Source organism: Protopterus annectens, chromosome 3.part1, assembly GCF_019279795.1.
Source record: "Protopterus annectens isolate FY-2018-M chromosome 3.part1, PAN1.0, whole genome shotgun sequence".
NCBI classification, from domain to species: Eukaryota; Metazoa; Chordata; order Ceratodontiformes; family Protopteridae; genus Protopterus; species Protopterus annectens.
Genome location: NC_056732.1, coordinates 441,964,791 through 441,988,271, shown reverse-complemented (window position 1 = coordinate 441,988,271; position 23,481 = coordinate 441,964,791). Strand labels below are relative to the sequence as shown.

The window sequence follows — 23,481 nt, the reverse complement described above, 5'->3', positions numbered from 1 at the left end:
GTACCCTAGGCATGTTAGAAGCTTTTTTACAAATGCCAGATGTTGAAGAGTGTCCTTGTCCTTTGCTTGAATGAGACAGTCGTCCAGATAAGGATAAATTTGTATGCTTCTTTGTCTGCAGAATGCGATTACTGGTGCCAGGCACTTTGTAAAGACCCTGGGTGCAGTAGATAAGCCAAAGGGCAGTGCAGAGAATTGGTAAAGCAAAAAAAAAAACAAACCTGCCTTGAAGCGGAGGTATCTTCTACATGATTCCCTTATTGGGATATGCAGGTATGCCTCTTTTAAGTCTAGAGTCACTAACCAAGCGTTCCTGCCCAGCATAGGCAGTAGCTGTTGTAAAGTCATCATTTTGAAATTTGGAATGTCCAGGAACGTGTTCAAAATTGATAAGTCCAGTATTGGACGCCAAGAATTGTCTTTTCTGGGTACCAGGAAAAGTCTTGAATAAAAACCTTGCCATTTTTCCTTTTCTGGTACTGGCTGAATAGCCCCCATATCCATGAGGGACATAACTTGTTTCTGAGCCTCTCCCCACTGATTTTGTGGCAGATCTGGCCATCCGTTTGGAATTGGCAAAGTATGGAAATGAAATCTGTACCCCTGGGATACTATGTTTAATACCCACTTGCCCTGGGTAATTAACTGTCAATTTTGAGCATGAAGTGCTAGTTTTCCCCCCAAGGGGGCTGCCAAAAGATAAGTGCTTGGTGATGGTAGAGGAAAGTCATTGAGACTGCTTATTGTAGGGTTGTGCTTTGCTTCCTCCAGATTTGGAGGTGGAGGCACCCCATTGCTTTGACCTGTAAGAACCCCGTGATTGGAATCTGGAGCCTTCTGAGTGCCTGGATTTGCCTTGAGTGGCTCTGTTGGACACAGGAAAGGACCAGTTTTTAGTAGGCCAGTGCCTACTGAACCTGGGTGGCTGCACTTGCAAGATTTGCATAGATTTAGCTTTGTCTTCCATTTTCTTTAAAACCTCTTCTGCCTTATTACCAAACAGAGTATCATGCTGCAAGGGGGCATCCAACAATTTAGCTTTAACATGATCAGACAAATTTTGCTCCTTGAGCCAGGCATGCCTTCTAATCACAGATCCAGTAACTGCGGCCCTGCAAGAGGCCTCCAAGGAATCAAAACCACATTAAAGTATGCTTTCCAACCTGTTCTGCTGAATGCAATAATTCCTGTAACTCTGTTTTCCACACAATCAGAAATCAACATAATATTCTGTTTCAGTAAGCCCATAACATGCTGTTGATATTTAAGCATATGAAACTGGCAGTTTAAGGCCCTGATTGCCAAAGCAGCAGACGTATAAACCTTCTTTCCCTATCTATCCAGCGCCCTGGAATCTCTACCAGAGGGGGTAGGATTTTTGGCTGTAGAGGCCTTCACATCCTTGGGACCCTGTGAAATAGTCTCAGGATCAGCAGTGGGATTTTTGAATAGAAATTTGTGGGAGTCAGGAACTCTGTAATATCTGTCTAGCTTACTAGGAGCCACGCTTGATTCCGAAAACACATCATCAACAATGTCTAATACAGGAGGTATTGCCAAAGGCCTATGCTGATTTTGATTTTTCTTTTTTGATTCAGAGAAGTCCTGACTCTCCCAGTGAAAAATGTTCCCTTAAAGTATGCAAAGTTTCTCCAAAAGAGTAATCCTCAGGAGGAGATGCAGATGGGATGGATTCCTCTGCATCAGAATCCTCATAGGGTGCAATAGAAAATTCCTGATCAGAAGAGGAATCAGAAGAAATGGAAACCTGATCTGAAGATTCATAATCAGTGCCTTGCCTAGGCCTCTTAGCGGGGGGGAGGAGGGTTGGGAACCCCTGATCAAGGTAATTAAGTCCTCAGCCATTTTGATCATCTGTTTTTTAGGCATAGGGGCCTAAGCACGTGGCTCATGCATCAGTTTTTTATACATAGAAGATGTTTTTGACCTTGTTTTTGAGGCTGGCGTCGGTTTAATATAAAAATGTTGAGGCCTGAAAACACCCTCAGTAGCCGGTGCCTGCTCAGCGGCTCCGGACCCATTCAAGGGAGACACATCCGCGGGTTCAATACTCTGAGAATCTCATGGCATACGGGACTCCAAATGGATCTCGGTAGAGGCCTGCGACTCAAAAGTAGCGGTATGAGGTATTTGCTTCCCACAAGTAATGCAATTATTAACTTTTACTGACATCGGTATAGGAGCAAGAAAAAGTTTCCCCAAAGGGGTACTTAGCTTTACTTCGCTTCTGAAACTCGAATGCAAAAATTTCAGGAGTTGGCCGACCGGCACTTGCAAACTGCTTCTGCTTCAGGCACTATGTGGCAAGAAAGACTGAATAAAATGGCGTCAGCTGCATGTTTTACACCCCTGACGACCTGACGTCATGGAAGAGGAGACAGCAACCGACACAGGACCCAAGACTTTGTTTTCAGGCCGACTGAGGGCAACCTGCCAGCAGATTACCCAAATGTAATGACTGCAACTGTGAAACACGAAGAACATCCAGGTATGGATATATTTGAATATTTCTTTGCTTGCAAAATGCAATTACTGGAGCCAGGCACTTTATGAATACCCTGGGCGCAGTAGACAAGCCAAAGGGCAGTGCATAGAACTGATAATGCAAGTAGCCTGCTTTGAAGCATAGGTATCTTCTGCAAAATTCCCTGATTGGGATATGCAGGAAAGCTTCTTTTAAATCTAGAGTTGCCAACCAGGCATCTTTGCCTAGCATAGGAAGTAACTGTTGTCCAGAAAGGTGTTTAGAGTAGATAGGTCCAGAATTGGACGCCATGATTTGTTTTTTCGGGGTACCAGGAAAAGCCTGGAAGAGAAACCTTGTCCCTTTTCCTCTTCTGGTACCGGTTGAATAGCCCCCATGTTTAAGAGGGAAAGTACTAGTTTTTGAGCCTCTGTCCACTGATTTGGGGGCAGGTCTGGCCACCTGTTTGGCATTGACAACGTGTGGAAATGAAATCTGTATCCCTGGGATACTATATTTAAAACCCATTTGTCCTGGGTTATGAGTTCCCAGTTTTTTGCATGAAGAGCAATTTTTCCCCCCAAAGAGGCGGCTACAAGGTTAAGTGCTTGGTAATTTTAAAGGAAAGACATTGAGACTGTTTACCATAGGGGGTGTCTTGTTATTTCCAGATTTGGAAGTGGAGGCCCCCCCATTGCTTAGTTCTGAGAGTCCCCTGGGACTGAAACTTGGTGCTTTTGGTTTGTCTGGGTTTGGCTTGAGAGGATCTGAAAGGAGCTGGAAAGGACCAATTCTTAGTAGGCCAGTGCCTACTAAATCTTGGAAGTTGCACTTGTAAGAAATCTTTTACAATTTGCATAGATTTAGCTTTATCTTCCATCTTTTTTTAGAACTTCTTCAGCCTTATTGCCAAACATGCAGTCTGACTTATGGGAGCATCCAACAATTTTGCTTTAACATGATCATGCAGAGATTGCTCCTTAAGTCAAGCATGCCTTCTAAGCACAGAGCCAATAACAGTAGCCCTGCAAGAGGCCTCTAAAGAATCAAAACCACATTGCAAAGTATGTTTTCCAACTTGTTCAACAGAATGCAATAAATCCTGTAAATCTTTATTTTCCACACAGTCAGAAATCAACATCATTTTCTGTTTAAGCAGTCCAAGAATATGCTGTTGATATTTTAACATATGAAATTGGCAGTTTAAAGGCCTGATTGCCAAGGTTGCAGAAGTATAAACCTTTTTACCCCATCTATCCAGTGCCCTGGAGTCTCTATCTGAAGGGGTAGGATTTTTAGCAGTAGAAGCCTTAATGCCCTTGGGCCCCTGAGAAATGGTTTCTGGATCCGCCACAGGATTTTTGAAAAGGAACTTGTGGGAGTCAGTAACCCTGTAGTATCTGTCAGGTTTACTAGGAGCCGGAGGCAGGGAATCAGGGGCCATACTGGATTCCGAAAACACATCAACAACAATGTCTAGTACAGGAGGTATAGCCAAAGGCCTATGCTGAGGTAGAAGGAAGTCCCTAAGCCTCTTTTTAGATTCAGAAAATTCCTGACTTTCCCAGTGGAAATGCTCCCTTAAGGTATGTAATGTTTCCCCAAAAGAAAAGTCCTCAGGGGGGGATGCAGAGGGAATGGAATCCTCTGCATCAGAATCCTCATAAGTAGGTATGGACAAATCCAAGTCATTAGAAGAATCAAAAAAACAGAGTTCTGGTCAGAAGATTCATAGTCAAGCTCAGGCCTAGGCCTTTTAGAAGGGGGGGGGGGTTGACTACCCCTGATTAGAGTAATAAGATCTTCAGCCATTTTGATCATTTGTTTTTTCGGCATAGGGGTCTGAACATGTGGCCTGGGAGTCGGTTTTTTAGACATAGATCGAGATTTAGGCCTTAGTATAGAAGGTGGAGTCGGGGCGGCTGCAGTGGTGCAGCGGTTAGCGTTGCCACCTCACAGCAAGAGGTTCTCCGGTTCGATCCTCGGCTGGGGTGCCATCTGTGTGGAGTCTGCATGTCCTCCCTGTGGATGCATGGGTTTCCTCCGGGTGCTCCGGTTTCCTCCCACATCCCAAAGACATGCTTCTAGGTGGATTGGACACTCTAAATTGGCCCTAGGTGTGCGTGCATGTGTGTACCTTCTGTGGAAGGTTGGGCGCCGGGCTGGCAACTCGACACTGTAAAACTTCACTGCCAACCATGAGCGGACATGTGATCCGCTGTGGCGACCTCTAACCGAGAAAAGCCAAAAGAAGAAGATAGAAGGTAGAGCCGGTTTAATATGCAAGTCTGTAGGCCTGAATACACCCTCAGAAGCTGGTGCCTGCCCAGCGGCTTCAGACCCATCCAAGGTAGAGACATCCGCGGGATCCATAGGTGAAGCATCTCGTGGCATACTGGACTCCGAATGGGTCTCAGTAGAGGCCTGCGAGTCAGAAGTAGCGGGTATCAGGGGCTGCGAAAGCACCTCACTGAGTACCGGTGAACTGGCGACTGGCTTAGGAGAAGCGTCGTCGGCAGTTTTGGACCTTGATGGTCTGTCTCTGTCTTTTTCTTTGCGTTTTTTCGGAATTCTGGTAGTCGGATGGCTAACCAATGTCATTTCTGGATAATTAAACCAAGAACCGAAATATTTAGAGGCAAAAATGTACAGACGACGGATAGTGCGCTGATTAAATAAAGCACAAAACCGACAGCAAGGTACATCATGGTCAGGGCCTAGGCAAGGAATACAGTACAAATGAAAATCTTTATGAGGTATTTGCTTTCCACAAGTAATGCAATTATTAACTTTTACTGACATCCGTAAGGAGTAAGAAAAAGTTTCCCCAATGGGGTACTTAGCTTTAAGTTGAAGACTTCGGTTCTGAAACTCGAAAACGAAAATTTCAGGAGTCGGCCGACTGGCACTTGCGAACTGCTTCTGCTTCGGGCACCGCATGGCAAGAAAGACTGATGTAATGGTGTCGGCTGCATGTTTTATACCCCTGATGACCTGACATCATGGAAGAAGGGACAGCAACCGATGCAGGACCCACGACTTTGATAATCAGGCTGACTGAGGGCAACCTGCCAGCAGATTACCCAAATGTAATGACTGCAACAGTGAAACACGAAGAACATCAAACATTACTCACCATTATCATGGGAGTCCAGGAAATGCATACACATTTAAGGAAAGTAAAATCATTGGCAAAAATTTTAACAAAAAAAAAAAAAAAAAACATGCTACGGACTCTGTGTAGTCAAGCATGCTATACTACACAGCCAGACTGAAAACATCACTGCTGGGAGTATAGTGCTGACAAACATTAAAGAAAAGTGGTATAACATGTAGATTATAACTGAAAAACATTTTCTGTCCCCCCACCCACCACTGAGATTATGGAAGTGCATTGGTCACAAAGTACAACAAATATGTATAAACTCTAGAATCTTGATTTCTATTCACACACACACACACACACACACACACACTTTACTCTTTAGAAACAGTGCTGCAAACCAGGACAACTAGGTTCCTGTATTTTGAATAAACACGACAAATGTCATATCTTATTATACTACCACTGACAAAGGAAAACTCCTTTGCTTGCAAAACATGTTAAAAAAATGTACTTTTAAACTCAGACAAGTGATGTTCTGGGGAATGGCTATGGTTATCAAGCTGATGTAAAACTCATTTTCTTTAAAATAAAAAGAGCATTTGAAGTGTCTACACACCTGTTGTGAAGTAAATCTGTCATTGCTGGAGAAAAGGACAACTGTATTACGCATAATGGTTTCCTCCTCTTCTTTGTACAGTGGTACATTTAAGACACTAACCTACAACAAAAATACACAATTTCATTTAACATACACAATGATGTAAAATCAGAACATGACATATGGTATCATGAAATGTGTGCGCGCATGTCTTTCTCTCTGCATATACAAAACATTACATAGTGTGTGTGTGTATATATTTACAGTTATATATACTGTTTATAATATGCACATATGTTAATTAGAAAGGAGAATGAATGGGTGTACACCAGCTGCTGCAGTGCCTTAAAAAATCCTCGAAACCATTTAAATCTGAGCAACTCTATTTTATGTCATTTTTGCCCATGCTATACATCTTGTTAACGGATATGACTCAATTAATTCTTTTCAAGCAGGATGAGAGCTAATCACAGAGCAGCTGCCATCACAGGATTATTTTATGCCCCATTATTTCTTGTGGCATGGTCGCAAAATCAAGAGGTAGACAAACAATGGGACAGTACTGATGCTACTTTCACAGGTCCCCCCACCAGACGGGTAGATACCTCTCGTTCTGGTCTTTAACAAGAACTGATGGCAAAGTGTTTATCCCAGGGCACTGATTACTGCTGGGTCAGAGTTAAGACTTTATCCCTGCATGCCACGCAGCCAGCTAGTTCTATAAATGAAAATTATGCAGCGAAGTACTGAATCAATGCAAAAACAAAAAAAAACATGGGGGGATTCTCTTGTTTATGCTTGGTGAAATTAAAAGTTATGTATTCTCCATAACTAGGCATCTGTGTTGTCCATTTTCATTCTTCCTCAACGAATGGGTTATGGATCACATCCTCGGATCTGACACGGACGTATACTTCAGATTTTGGATCCAGCTCTTGATTTCCTCCATCTACCCATAATACCCTAGTATATCCTCAATACCCCAGATTGAGTTTGTTGCCATAAGATCCCCATTAATTAATTACAGAGAGGGATAACTTAAAGAAGAGGGCTCAAACCCAAAACTAACAGATCCCTCCAGAAAATTATAGGAAGGGAGATGGATGGGGGAGAAGATGAGGAAGAATGAAAACTGACAACACAGATGCCTAGTTAAGGTGAGTATATAACTTAAATCTGATACTGTCATTTTCATTTTTCCTCAACAAATGGGACAGAGTCCCCAGTGACGTGAATCTTGGGAGGCCCTCACGGAAGGATATGCCAGAGAACCGCTGCACCAAAGGCAGCTCTGCTTCTGGAGATTGGGTCCTATCTGTAATGAAAAGGTATAGGCATTGGACCATGTGGCTGCTACACAAATATCATCAATAGAAGTTCTTGTCTAAAAAACGGAGGAAGTGGCCACGGATCTAGCTGAGTGGGCTTTAGGTAGTTTTGGAAGAGAAATGCCTTCTTGGTAATGCATCAAAGAAATGTAATCAGTTAACCATTTAGCCAATGTAACTTTAAATACTGGACAATCAAATTGATTTGTTGAGTAGGATACAAACAGCTGGTCTGATTTTTTGACTTCTTTAGCTCTACACAGATAAAAACATAGTTGTCCCTGCACATCCAGGAGATGTAGCATGTGTTGCCCTTTGTTTGAAAAATTATTTCTTTTTTTATTTATTTCAGTTTCATGACTGGGGTAGTCCACTGGGACTAGTAGAACCCGTTTTCAGTGGAGGTCCAGGGAGAAAAGCACCACAGACATTTACAGTTTTACAGAAATTAAATGTTTGGTATCATAAAAGCAATATGAGTCATTTGCAAAGGAAGAGAAAGAGGAAAAAAACAAAACACAGGTAAATTATATAGTCTAGGAAATATTTACAAAGTATATACACTATATAAAATTATGTACAAAGAATTCTTACAGTTGTACAGTCGTTGGCATTGTTTTATGAGAATTAGAATTTTAAAAAGAGGGAGAAAAAGAAGTTAGGAACTCACCATAACGTTCCATGTTTGTAGTCCATCTCGGCCTTCATTCTTACATATGGGTTCGGAGCCGATCCTCTGCTCAGACTCGGCCGATTACAAAGCTCAAAGTCTCTTAGTTGGCTCGTGGCAAGGTAGGTATCCCATAGTGCACTAGTAAGAATCCCCAGATCTTGTTTGCTGCTGACTATAAGAGTGATAGAAAGGTTATGCAGAAGTAACAACAACAAAGAAAGGTCTCCACCCTACCGAAGGCAATACTATCCTGTCTTCAAATCCTCCAAGGATGGGGGAAGGTGGGTGGGTTCGTATGGTGAGTATATAACTTCTTTATGTTCTGTAGTCCTATCTCGCCTTCATTCTTACATATGGGACAGGGTCCCTAGCACCTTTTTCTTGGGTGGCTCAAGGGAATATACTCCTAAGAACTGTGGAACCAAAGGAAGCTCTACTCCTGGAGGTCAAATCCAATTTGCAATGAGTAATAAAGGTATGAGGGGTAGCCCAAGTTGATGCTGCAGAAATACTGTCAATTGGAACTCTGGCTTGCAAAGCAGATGTGGATAGGGATCCTGTGGAATAAGTCTTAATTTTAAACAGAATGCTTTTTCCATTGGACGAGTAGATAAAGGTGATACAGTTGGAAATCCAATTAGATAAGAGTCACTTTAGAGTCTGGCAGACCTATCTTAATTTCAGAAAAGGACACGAACAATTGGTCTGATTTTCTAAGTTCCTTAGTTCTATGTAGGTAGAACCTTAACTGTCTGTGAACATCAAGTTGATGAAATTTATATTCTGCACTGTTTGAATGATTGGGAAAGAATACAGGCAGTTCGACAGTTTGGTTCAAATTAGCCTAAGAGCAAACTTTAGGGATGAAGGAAGGGTTTGTATGAAGGGAAACTCTGGCTTTATGAAAAATCAGATAAGGAGGTTTGACTGACAGTGCCTGCAACTCTGATACCCGCCTAGCAGATGTGATAGCTACTAGGAAAATGGTCTTCCAAGACAGAAACTTCAATTCACATGAATGTGCGGGTTCAAAAGGTGGGGAAGTAAGTTTGGATAGAACTAAATTTAGATCCCAAGGAGATACAGGTTCCTGAAAAGGAGATCTCAGCAAGGTAGTGCCTTTAAGGAAGGTTTTACATAATCTGAGTCATCAGATTAGCCTCATGTTATCCCAAATGAAAATTTGATATCGCTGCCAGTTGAACTCTAATTATAGCAGCCGCTGATCCTTGTTTGGTTAGAAATTCTAACACCAAGGGGATGGATGCTGTGTAAGGACCTACACTTTTCTCTTTTGCCCAGATAGAAAATCTTCTCCATTTGCTAGCGTATAACTTCCTTATGGAAGGTTTGTGGGAAGATGTAAGGATATGGGTCACTGCAGATGTAAAATCATGAAGCCTGACTAGGGATGGAAGTGGAGCAGCCACACTGTCAAGTTGAGGGTGTGGAGGCAGGGGTAAGAGAGCCTGACATGTGTGTCAAGAGGTCTGGAACTGGGTCCAGAGTCCATGGATCGTCGAGGAGATGAGGCCCGAGAAAGGGTAAAGTACAGGTGTGTACACTTACCATAAATGTAGATGTTCGAGTGTATTCACTGTTGCAGTATCACTTTTGGGTTATCTGCTTGCAGTAGCCCTCAGTCGGCCTGATTAACAAAGTCTTGGGTCCTGCTTCGGTTGCTGTCCCTTCTTCCATGACGTCAGGTCGTCAGGGGTATAAAACATGCAGCCGACACCATTACATCAGTTTTTCTTCCCCAGATGTCAGGTGCCCCATTAATGGGAAGCAATTAAATCTATAAATATACAAGGTTATACCTTCAACAATAAAGCAAATACACCAAAAAGCTTTTGAAGATAGTAAGGGAAAGTAGAGGTATAACTCTAGGCGTAGGCAAGGTATGATAGGAATCATTGCCTCTAGATCTGTGAATGTAGACAATAGGCTTTTGAGACACCATTGCAGTTTCCTCATATGTAGCCTTGCATATGAAATTAGAAGACTGCAGGAGGCCATGAACCCCAAGGCTTGCAGTATTTGCCTTGCAGATAACTGGGTTTTTGTAGCCACTTGTTTGAAGTAGGTTGTCAAATGAATCCATTTCTCTGGCATGAGGAAAGCCATCTGGGAAGTTGTATACAAGCTTGCTCCCAGGAATATAATTTGTTGACAGGGTACCAGTTGTGATTTCTTTTCGTTTATGGTGTACCCCAGACAAGTCAGTACCCTTCGAACAAAGGCGAGATTACTCAAAAGTATGTCCTGGCTTTCTGCCTGAATAAGACAATCGTCCAGATATGGGTACATTTGAATATTTCTTTGCCTGCAGAATGCAATGACTGGAGCTAGACACTGTGAATACCCTGGGTGCAGTAGATAAGTCAAAGGCAGTGCAGAGAACTGATAGTGCATGTAGCCTGCTTTGAAGCGTAGGTATTTTCTGCAAGACTCCCTGATAAGGATGTGCAGGTATGCTTCTTTTAAGTCTAGTGTTGCCAACCATGCATTTTTGCCTAGCATAGAAAGCAGCTGGTGAAGAGTCAGCATCTTGAATTTTGGAATCACCAGAAAGGAATTTAGAGTAGAAAGGTCCAGGATAGGACACCATGTATTGCCTTTTCTGGGTACCAGGAAAATTCTCGAATAGAACCCTTGTCCCCTTTCCTCTTCTGGTACCAACTGAATATCCCCCATGCTTAAGAGAGAGAGAACTTGATTTTGGGCCTCTGCCCACTGATTTGGGGGTAGATCTGGCCACCCGCTTGGTGTTGGTAAGGTGTGGAAGTGAAATCTGTATCCTTGAGACACTATATTTAAAACCCATTTGTCTTGGGTAATTAGTTCCCAGTTTTTGGCCTGCAGGCCAATCTTTAAGCCTAAAGGAGCATTCAGTTGGGAAGTGCATGGAAGTTTTAGAAGCAAGTAATTTAGACTGTTTTCCATAGGGGGAGTCTTACTACCCCCCCCCCCCCCCCAATGCTTAGTCTTGTGTATTCCCTGGGACTGAAACCTGGGGTTTCTGCTATGTCTGGGTTTGGCTTGAGAAGACCTTGAAGAGGCTGAAAAGGACCAATTCTTAGAGGACCAGTGACTACTAAATATAGGACGCTGAACTTATAAGTCTTTAACAGTTTGCATAGATTTAGCTATATCTTCCATCTTTTTAAGAACTTCCTCAGCCTTGTTGCCAAATAGGCGGTGCTGATTTAAGGGAGTATCCAACAATTTAGCTTTAACATGATCAGGTAAAGATTGCTCCTTAAGCCAAGCATGCCTTCTGAGCACAGAACCAGTAACAGCAGCCCTGCAAGAGGCCCCTAAAGAATCAAATCCACATTGCAAAGTTTGTTTTCCAACCTGTTCAGCAGAATGCATTAAAACCTGTAATTCTTTATTTTCCGCACAGTCAGGAATCAACATAATTTTCTGTTTAAGCAATCCAATAAAATGTTGTTGATACTTTAACATATGAAACTGGCAGTTTAAAGCCATAATGGCCAAGATTGCAGAAGTGTAAACCTTCTTACCCCATCTATCCAGCTCCCTGGAATTTCTATCAGAAGAGGTAGGATTTTTAGCAGTAGAAGCCTTAATGCCCTTGGGTCCCTGTGAAATAGCCTCCGGATCCGCAATAGGATTTTTAAAAAGGAACTTGTGTGAATCAGGAACCCTGTAATATCTGTCAGGTTTTCTGGGAGCAGGAGGCAAGGAATCAGGGGCCAAACTAGATCCCGAAAAAGCATCAACAATGTCCAGTACTGGAGGAATAGCTAAAGGCCTATGCTGAAGCAGGAGTAAGAAATCCCTAAGCCTCTTTTTTGAATCAGGAAAATCCTGGCTTTCCCAGTGGAAATGCTCCCTTAGAATATGTAAGGTTTCACCAAAAGAAAAATCCTCTGGAGGGGAAGCAGAGGGAATAGAGTCCTCTGCATCAGAATCCTCATAAGTAGATAAGGGCAAATCAAGATCATCAGAAAAATCAGAATCATGGTCAGAAGATTCATAAACAACTTCAGTCCTAGGTCACTTAGAAGGGGGAGGCTGGTTTCCCCTGTTTAGAGTTATAAGATCTTCAGCCATTCTCATCATTTGTTTTTTAGGCATAGAGGCCTGAGCATGCGGCCTGGGCGTCATTTTTTTAGGCATGGTTCGAGATTTAGGCCTAAAAGAAGAAGGAGGCATCGATTTAATATGCAAGTCCATAGGCCTGAATACACCCTCAGAAGCCAGCGCCTGCACAGCGGCTCCAGACTCATCCAAGGTAGAGACATCCGCAGGTTCCATAGCTGAAGCATCTCGCGGCATACCGGACTCTGAATGGGTCTCAGTAGAGGGCTGCGAATCAGAAGTAGCGGGTATCAGAGACTGCGAAAGAGCCTGAGTACCAGCGAACAGATGACTGGCTTACGAGAAGTGTCGTCTGCAGTTTTGGACCTCGCCTGTCTCTGTCTTTATCCTTGCGTTTTTTCGGAATTCCGGTAGTCGGCTGGCTATCCGACGACATTTTGGATAATTAAACCGAGAACCAAAACATTTTGAGGTGAAAATATACCGGTGACGGATAGTGCGCCGAATAAATAAAGCACAAAACCGACAGCACGGTACATTGTGGTTAGGGCCTAGGCAAGGAATACAGTACGAATGAAAGTCTTTATGAGGTATTTGCTTTCCACAAGTAATGCAATTATCAACTTTTACTGACATCAGTAAGGAGCAAGAAAAAGTTTCTCCAATGGGGTACTTAGCTTTAGTTGAAGACTTCGGTTCTGAAATTCGAAAACAAAAATTTTAGGAGTTGGCCGACCGGCACTTGCGAACTGCTTCTGCTTCGGGCACCGCACGGCAAGAAAGACTGATGTAATGGCATCGGCTGCATGTTTTACACCCCTGACGACCAGACGTCATGGAAGAAGGGACAGCAACCGACACTGGACCCAAGACTTTGTTAATCAGGCCGACTGAGAACTACTGCAAGCAGATGACCCAAATGTGATGACTGCAACAGTGAAACACGAAGAACATCCACATCTGACGAGGCCAGTAAGGAGTGATCAGAATCATTTTGCTTCCCAAGAACTTCGCTTTCTGGATCACTTTCGATATGAGCAGAAATGGGGGAAATGCATAAAGAAGTCCCGGAGGCCAATTGTGAACAAGTGAGTCTCTTGGTGACTCCCCATGAGGAGGGATAAGGGAGAAGAAGCTGCTGCATTTGGCGTTGATCAGGCTGGCAAAAAGATCGCAAGCAAGGCTGTCCCCATTTGCAGAAAATCTGTTCCACTACTTTCTGATTCAGAGACCACTCATGAGGCATCAAGACTGACCTGCTGAGCTTGTCGGCTATCACATTTGGTTGTCCCCGGGATATGCATTGCTACTAGAAAGCGCTAGGAAGATATCGCCCACTGCCAAACACGAAGATCCTATCGACAAAGAGGTTAAGATATGGTTCCTCCTTGTTTATTTGTTTAGATACCATACCACTGACATATTGTCCGACTGGATTGTTATAGTCCCTAGAGGAAGAAAGTCGTGAAGTGCTTGGAATGCTAGAAGCACTGCTCTCATCTCTAGGACATTGATATGCAAGTGAGCGTCATGATCTTCCCATGTGCCTTGGACAGTCCTGCCTAGATAATGCCCCCTCCCACCCTATCTGGGAGGCATCCGTGGTCACAGTAGCAATGGGTTGGCGAGGAAGGAAGGGCGTTCCTGTCGTCAGTTGATCAGGCTGAACCCACCAACAAAGGTCCTTTTTACAAGATTTCGTTATGAGAATATAATGAGACAGAGGCAGTTGTTGAAGAGACCACTGGGAAAAAAGTAACCATCGAAGAGTTTGCATATGCAATCTGGCTAGTGGAACTAGATTTATGGTAGAAGCCATGGTGTAAGAGTTTCAGCACTGACTTGGGCTTTGCCTTTTTTTGAAGAAATAAGCTGTATATCTGCTGTCTGAGATTTTGAATTCTGTCTGCAGGAAGACGAGCCATCATGGCGAGTGTGTCTATTTCTGCGCCTATAAAAGTCACAAATTGAGAGGGTGACAAGGCAGACTTTTCCCAATTTATCGTAATTCCTAGCTGGGTACAGAGCTGGATGGTTGAATCCCTAGCTTGTAGGAGTAGGGGCAAGAAACACTAAGGAAAATGGCGTCGGCTGATGCCTTTATACCCGAATAACTGCAGCTATGACGTCGGGTGAAGTGCGACACCAGCCGAGGCCAGACCCAGACTTTGGAATCCGGCCGACCGAAGGGCTGCCTGACGACAGGACAACCCATTTGTAAGGACTGCAGATGCATCCTTGAAGGACATCACCAGGTAGCAGCTTCTAGGATGTCCCTGGTAGGGACACCTCTAAGAAAAGCTGCAGAGGTAGATGCAGCCCTGGTTGAATGGGGTATGATCCCCTGTGGGATGGGTTTTCCATTGTGCTTATAGCAGAAATGAATGCAATGGCCTATCCATTTAGAAATGGTTTGCTTTGAAATAGCCTTCCCCTCTGCCCCTGCAGCAAATGCCACCAGCAGTTGTTCAGATTTCCTTTGAGGTTTAGTCCTGTCCAAGTAAAATTTAACTTGTCTGTGCACATCTAAGGAGAGCAGTATCCATTCCCCTTTGTTCTGAGGATTAGAAAATAACGTTGGCAAATGAATGGACTGATTAAGAGCCACACTGGATACCACCTTGGGCCTTAAGGAGGGATTGGTCCTGATGGACACCCTGTCCGCATGAAAGATGATGAAAGGCTCCACTGCCATAAGGGCCTGTAATTCAGATACCCTTCTTGCTGAAGTTACTGCTAAAAAGAAGGCTGTTATCCAAGAAAGGAATTTTAACTCTGCACTTGCAGCTGGCTCAAAAGGAGGAAGAGTGAGTTTTTCCAATACAAATATAAGGTCCCAGGCTGGAGTTGGAGCTCTCCTGGGAGGTCTTAAGTTTTTGGCCCCTCTGAGGAACTGCTTGAGTAGCGGATGAGAGAAGAGTGGTGGCTCTGTGTTGTAATGAGCTGAAATGGCTGAGGCGTGAATTTTGATGGAGGAAAAAGAAAGGCCCTTGTGAAGCATCTCAGTTAAGTATTGAAGAATCTGAGGTAAACTGGGTGCAGCTGTGCTCATCCCTTGAGTTTGGTTCCAGGCACAGAATCTTTCCAATTTTTCAGCATAACATTTTGTAGTACTAGGCCTCCTTGCCTCCAAAATGACATCCAACACTTGTTTACTGAGGGATGGTAACGGAGAGATTAGGTAATTAGCCAGGCTGCCAGGTTCAGGGTTTGAAGCTGAGGGTGCAGAATATGGCTACCCTGCTGTGACAGCAAGCTAGGGGCCTGAGGCAGATGCCAAGAAGCCAGCAGTGACACACTGCGCAAGAGGGGGTACCCAGTGTTGGCGTGGCCAGTCTGGTGCAATCAGTATCGTCCATGGTTTGTCCTGTTTGATATTTAGTAGTACTCTGCAGAGGAGAGGCAGAGGAGAAAAGGCATAAACTGACAGATTTTTTCCAGCTGAAGGACAGAGCATCCACTTTCCAAGCTTGCTTGTGGGAGTCCTTGTGCAGAATTTGTCCAACTGGTAGTTCTGGGGGGAGGCAAACAGGTCGAAATCTGGGCTCCCCCATTTGTTTATCAACATGTTGAAAGTCTTTGGTTCCAGTTTGCACTCATGTGGGTCCATGACATTTCTGCTTAGTTCGTCTGCCAGTGTATTTAGTTTTCCTGGCAGGAATTGAGCCTGTAGATGCACTTGGTAGCTAAAGGCTGTGTTCCACAGAGCCATGGCTAGTCTGCAGAAGGGGTAAGAATGGGTACCCCCCTGCTTGTTTATGTACCACACAACAGTGGTGTTATCCGTCTTTACCATTAATTGTCCTGGAAGAATGTGGTCCTTGAAGGCTGTCAGGGCATTCTCTACAGCTAATATTTCTTTTTGATTGATATGCAGGTGCATTTGACTTGGGTTCCATTTGCCCTGAATGCATTTCCCTGCCAGGTGAGCCCCCCCATGCATAGTCTGATGCATCTGTTGTTAAGGTTTGGGCAGCAGGAGTTAGAGTGAATGGTAGTCCCTTGTTTTGGTGACACCATAGGCTTTTTAAATACCATTGTAGTTTCCTCATATGCAGTCTTGCATATGGAATTAGTAGAATCCAGGAGGCCATGAACCCCAAGGCTTGCAGTATTTGCCTTGTAGATAAGCAGGGTTTTTGTGGCCATTAGTTTGAAGTAAGTTGTCAAATGAATTGGTTTCTCTGGCGTGAGGAAAGCCAGGAAAGCCATCTGGGAAGTTGTGTTCAAGCTTGCTCCCAGGAATATAATTTGCTGACAGGGTACCAGATGTGATTTACTTTTGTTTATGGTGTACCCCAGACAAGTTAGCACCTTTTGTACAAATGCCAGATGATTCAAAAGCATGTCCTGGGGATTTTTTGTTGGTCACTATTGATGTTATCAATTTATTTTCAGTGATCCCCCATGATTGTGGGCTCGACTGGTTTAGGAAGAGCATGGACAAACATACCAACTTGCACCGGACCAAGAAGGACCTATTGGTAGATCTGTTGCAAATGGTGCTGGAGAACGATTTTGTAGGTTTTGAGGATGAGTATTACAGACAGTCCACAGGGGTGGCTATGGGTGCTAAATGTGCACCCATTTATGCCAACCTTGTTTTAGCAGAATGGGAAGACCAGTTTGTGTTGACATCTGATTATAAGGCTAAGATGCCTATCTATTTTAGATTTTTGGATGACATTTTGCTTTTTTGGAAGGGCCCACTTGACGAACTGGAAGAATTTATTTTATATTTGAACAACACGACAACATTCTTAAAATTTACACACAAGGTTGGCAAGATGAGTATTGATTATCTGGATTTACAATTATATACTAAAAATGGTAAAACAGAATCAAGATTATACAGAAAGAAAACTTACAGCAATTCATTTCTACATTATAGTAGTTGTCACCCTGCCTATGTTAAGAGAAATGTTGTTAAGGGCCAAATGATCAGGTTGTCTCGTATTATTAGTGAGGATGATGTATTTAAAATTGAACTGGACATATTGAAGGACTTATTTGTCTAAAGAGGTTATCCCATTGATATACTTTTGTCGCTTCAACATGAAATATTTAGAAGGTGGTCTACTGACTTTGTTCCAATTTTGCATGACACACACAGGTTATATGACAAAGTCACCAACCATAAAGATGTGCCTGATAGAAACAATACGCCAACAGGAATGGTATTACAACACAATAGGTTAGCACCTGAAGTTAAAGATGTTATTTACGGTGCTTGGGAAAGCCTCATCCCTGCAGACTTACACAACATACTTTGTAAATGTCCCACTTTTATTAATAGCAGAGGTTCAAATTTAAAAGACCTACTAGAGAAGACCCCTAGATCCTTTGGACAAAGACCAGCTACTATGGCCAAATGTGGCAAGTGCAAGGCCTGTAAATTTATTAATGACGGTCCCTATGTTTGTCTAGGTAATTTTAAGAGAACTTTGAAGAGCCCTGATTACTGCAACTGTAACACAAGTATGGTCATTTATGCTGCCACTTGTTTATCTTGCCCAGCGTTCTATATAGGTATGACTACCAGGAAGTTGAGACAAAGAATATTAGAACATTACAGGGACATAAAAAACAAGAAAAACCACTAATTCATTGTATGTACACACGAATCATTGTTCAAACTTTAAAAAGTTTATTTTTTTTGTTATTGACAGGCTATATACAAAGGATTTTGGGGGGACTTTAAAACCATGTTGGAAATAAGGGAATGTCTTTGGCAACTGAGACTTGATGCCAGCAATGCTCCTGGTATCAATGATGCACTATCCCTAGCATGTATTTTAAGATAAGGCAGCTTGTATATAATATAAAACTATGTAAATTTAAATATTTTAACAGATATGTTTTTTGTTTTATATGGAATGTTTATTACTGCACACACTGCTTTTATGATGTTTTATTTTGGTTTATTTATTTATTCTGGGTAGCTATTACTTACTTGAGATTCTAGCAAACAAGGTATTGTTGAGCAGGACTTTAAGATTTGGTGAACAGGAACTTTAGGGGATAATTGTTTAATTTAACTACCCTCCTGCTTTTTCATCATTGATTAATCAAGCACTAATTAATAGCTGTATTTAAAGGTTGTTTTTACTGAAGTTAACTGACTCTGAAGATGCCCCATGAGGGTGAAAGCGCTTAGTCAGTTCAAGTTGCTGTTTTTTTATTTCTTCATTCATCAAATTGTGGATTAATAAAGGTTTTGTGAGGTTACCTGTTATGTTACCTTAGTGCCTTTTTGTTTACTATGTCCTGGCTTTCTGCCTGAACTAGACAATCGTCCAGCTATGGGTATATTTGAATATTTCTTTCCCTGCAAAATGCAATGACTGGAGCTAGACACTTTGTGAATACCCTGGGCACAGTAGATAAGCTAAAGAGCAGTGCAGAGAACTGATAGTGCATGTAGCCTGCTTTGAAGCGTAGGTATCTTCTGCAAGATTCCCTGATTGGGATGTGCGGGTAGGCTTCCTTTAAATCTAGTGTTGCCAACCAGGCATCTTTGCCTAGCATAGAAAGCAACTGGTGAAGAGTTACCATCTTGAATTTTGGAATCACCAAAAACGTGTTTAAAGATAGAAAGGTCCAGAATAGGATGCTATGAGTTGTCTTTTCTGGGTACCAGGAAAAGTCTTGAGAGTAGAAACCTTGTCCCTTTTCCTCTTCTGGTACAGTTTGAATTGCCTTTAAGAAGAGGATGGCGTTGGTTTAATATGCAAGTCAGTAGGCCTGAATACACCATCAGAAGCCGGTGCCTGCACAGTGGCTCTGGACCCATCTAAGGTAGAGACATCCGCAGTTTCCACAGTTGAAGCATCTCGCGGGCTCAGAATGGGTCTCAGTAGAGGCCTGCGAATCTGAAGTAGTGGGTATCAGGGGCTGCGAAAGCACCTCACTCAGAACCGGCGAACTGGAGACTGATTTAGGATAAGTGTTGTCGACAACTTTGGACCTAGACGGCCTGTCTCTGCCTTTATCTTTGCGTTTTTTCGGAATGTCGGTAATCGGATGGCTTACCGAAGACATATCTGGATAACTGAACAGAGTACCAAAATATTTAGAAGCATAAATATACAGATGACTAATAGTTTGTTGCTTAAATAAGGCACAAAACCGACAGCGAAGTATGTCGTGGTCAGGGCCTAGGCAAGGAATACAGTACGAATGAAAATCTTTATGAGGTATTTGCTTTCCATAAGAAATACAATTATTGACTTTTACTGAAATCGGTTTACAGCAAGAAAAAGTTTCCCCAACGGTGTATTTAACTTTAGTTGAAGACTTCGGTTCTGAAACTCAAAAGAAAATTTCAGGAATCGGGTGACCGGCACTTGCTAACTGCTTCTGCTTCGGGCACCGCACGGCAAGAAAGACTGATGTAATGGCATTGGCTGCATGCTTTATACCCCTGACTACCTGACAGCAACTGACGCAGGACCCAAGACTTTGATAATCAAGCAGACTGAGGGCTACTGCAAGCAGATAACACAAATGTGATGACTGCAACAGTGAAACACGAAGAACATCTAGTCAATAATAGTAAACAACACTGCACAAAATATACTATACTATTGAAAACTAGGAAAAAACAAGGTCCTAACCCAAATGCAGACCTACGCTAATAGGAACTATGTCAAAAAACTAGCACACAGAAGGATACCACTCAGAGAACAAAAAATGGGCCTAGAACAGCCAACAAGTTTTCAACAACTACGTAAATTTAGCAAAACACACTACTATTTATAAGCTATGAAAAAACTATTACTAAGACCAAGTAAACTAAGCTATCTTATGTGAAGAAATATCAATAAAACTACAATAATGAAGAAAAGTATGCAACTTAGCCACAGCCAAGCAAGAAGCACTTCTGAACTCGTAGACGCGGCAAACGAGATCTGGGGATTCTTACTAGTGCACTATGGGATACCTACCTTGCCACAAGCCAACTAAGAGATTTTGAGCTTTGTAATCGGCAGAGTTGGAGCCAAGGATCGGCTCCAAACCCATATGTAAGAATGAAGGAGAGAAAGGACTTCTCTTTTGGCTGTTCCCATTAGGGGTCACCACAGCAGATCATCTGTTTCCATTTCTTCCTGTCCTCTGCATATTGCTCTGTCACACCAACCACGTGCATGTCCTCTCTCACCACGTCCATAAACCTTATCTTAGGCCTTCCTCGTTTCCTCTTACCTGGCAGCTCCATCCTTAGCATCCTTTTCCCAATATACCCATCATCCCTCCTCAGCCCGTCCAAACCAGCGCAATCTTGCGCCTCTGACTTTGTCTCCAAACCGTCCAACCTGAGCTGACCCTCTAACATACGGATTCCTAATCCTGTCCATTCCTTGTCACACCCAGTGCAAATCTTAACATCTTTAACTCTGCCACTTCCAGCTCTGACTCCTGCCTTTTTGTCAATGCCACCGTCTCCAACCCATATAACATAGCTGGTCTCACTACCCACTTGTAGACATTCCCTTTCACTCTTACTGGTACCAGTCTGTCACAAATCACTACTGACACTCTTCTCCACCCATTCCACCCTACCTGTACTCTCTTCTTCACCTCTCTTCCATACTCACCATTACTCAGAACTATTGATCCCAAGTACTTAAACTCATTCACCTTCACCAACTCTACTCCCTGCATCCTCACCATTCCTCTATCCTCCCTCTCATTTAAACACACATTCTGTCTTAGTCCTGCTGATCTTCATTCCTCTCCTCTCTAGAGCATATCTCCACCTCTCCAAGGTATCCTCAACCTGGTCCCTAGTCACACTACAGATCACAATGTCATCTGCAAACATCATAGTCCATGGGGCCTCCTGTCTGATCTCGTTTGTCAACCTGTCCATCACCATTGCAAATAAGAAAGGGCTCAGAGCTAATCCTTGATGTAATCCCACCTCCACCTTAAACAGATCTGTCACTCCCACTGCAGACTTCACCACTGTCACACTACCCTCTTACATATCCTGTACCACTCTTACATACTTCTCTGCCACTCCTGACTTCCTCATACAATACCACAACTCCTCTTTAGACACCCTATCATATGCTTTCTCCAAGTCAACAAAGACACAATGCATCTCCTTCTGACCTTCTCTAAATTTCTCCATCAACACACACAGAGCAAACATTGCATCTGTAGTGCTCTTTCCCGGCATGAAACCATACTGCTGATCGCTAATTATCACCTCCCTTCTTAACCTAGCTTCCACTACTCTTACCCATAACGTCAAGCTGTGAGTGATCAGTTTTATCCCTCTGTAGTTACTACAACTCTGCACATCACCCTTATTCTTAAAAATAGGTACCAAAACACTTTTTCTCCACTCCTCAGGCGAAAAAGGACTACAGAATATTAAAGATTGATTCTTGGTGGGGAAGTAGAGAAGTGAAAGAAGAAATAAATGCAGGAATAGTAGAGTTATGTAGGAAAGGAACAGGAGCATTCCCACTTTGACAATAGGTAGGATTGGAGAAGAGATTTGAAATTAGAGTGGCTTTGAATATTTCGAAAGGAGGTAGGAAGCGAATTCCAGAGTTTGGCTAAGGAGAAGGACAGTAGCATGTAACATGGGGGTCGAAGAGGTCTATAGATATTTAGTAGATTTTGATTTTCCGATCCAAGTGAGTGGTTGGGAATGTAGGGGGTTAAGGAGGTGGAGAGAGTGGGGGGCAGCTAGATGGTTTGAACATGAGCTTATGGGCAGTGATAAATTTGCAGAAATTGAGGTAGTTAGGAAGTTCAAACCTTTGCAGAGAGTAGAGAGAAAGAGACAGTGATGGGATGAGTTTCTACAGTTAGTGGCAAATTTGCTGATTTTACTGTAACAGGTTTCCAGTTTGGCCTGTAGGCCCAGCTGAAGATTAGTGAAAGTACAGTTGTGTACACTTACCGTAAATGTAGATGCTCGAGTATATTCACTGTTGCAGTCATCACATTTGGGTTATCCCTGCCAGGGTAGCCCTCGGCCAGCCCGAATACGAGAGACTTAGTATTTCTGCGTCGTTTGAGGAGTGACATCAGGACGTCAGTAGTATAAAGTAAGGCAGCCGATGCCATTACATCAGTTTTTCTTGCCCTAACCTATCAGGAGCCCCCAAAGTAGGAGGCCAGGTTCTGGTGGAAGAACCCCACCAATATCAATATGTCCCTTGTAAGGAAAGGAGAACAACAAGGAAGAATGGTAATAAAAGGAGAAAGAGAATAAAGGGGGATGGAGGGAAGGAAACCAGGACTGCAACAGTGAATGCACTCGAACATCTACATTTATGGTAAGTGTACACAACTGTACTATGTTCTTCATGTTTCACTTCTGCAGTCATCACATTTGGGTAGATTCCCAAAGCTGAAGAAATGGGTGGAGGCAGTCAAGGAAACTAGGGGCTGGCTAGGATGCCCTGCAAGACTGCAGAGGAAAACCCTGCCCGAGATTTGAAGAAGAGAGGCAGGTGGTAATGCTTGGTAAAAATGTGAACATATGTCCAGGTGACAGCCTCCAGGATGTTCCTGGTGGGGACTCCTCTGAGGAAAGATGCAGAGGTGGAGGCTGCTCTGGTGGAGTGTGTCCTGGCCCCCCTGGGGGGGAGGCTTTGCATGCTGTTTTTAGCAGAAATGGATGCAGTGTGCTATCCATTTGGAAATGGTTTGCCTGGAGAAGGCTTTACCTTCTGCCCCTGTAGCAAAGCTAACCAGCAATAGATTAGAATCTGAGCTGTCTGTGCACATCTAGAGAGTGAAGAATCCTTTCCCCCTTGTTCTGAGGATTAGGAAAGAAGGTGGGCAAATGAATGGATTGGTTGAGAGCAACACTCAGGGATGGGAGGGTGGCCTAATGGTTAAGGTGTTTGCCTTACAAACACAAGGTGCAGGGTTTGAGTCTCACAACAGATAAATGGCTAGGCTTAAAATGGCTCACAAGGGCAGTTAGCTTAGTACTAACCTATGAACCCTGGAAACCACCTTGTGCATGAAGGATGGGTTAGTTCTGAGGGATACCCTGTCTGCATGTAAGATGATGAAGGGTTCCACAGCCATAAGTGCTTGCAGCTCAGAGACTCTTCTGGCTGAAGTGATGGCCAGAAGAAATGCTGTCTTCCAGGAGATCAATTTTAGCTCTGCAGAAGAAGCTGGTTCAAAAGGGGGCAGGGTGAGATTTTTCAAGACAAACTTAAGGTCCCAAGCTGGTGTTGGTGC

The 23,481-nt window shown here is 43.2% G+C and overlaps 1 protein-coding gene across 1 annotated transcript in view; it reads right to left on the bottom strand.

The window, feature by feature from the left end:
* KMT2C (lysine methyltransferase 2C) overlaps nt 1-23,481 on the bottom strand; it is a gene marked incomplete in the record, with an annotated part of 4,117,755 nt that overhangs the window by 2,509,058 nt on the left and 1,585,216 nt on the right. The window contains 1 exon segment of the mRNA XM_044066891.1: nt 6,208-6,309. Coding sequence (XP_043922826.1) covers nt 6,208-6,309 — 102 coding nt within the window.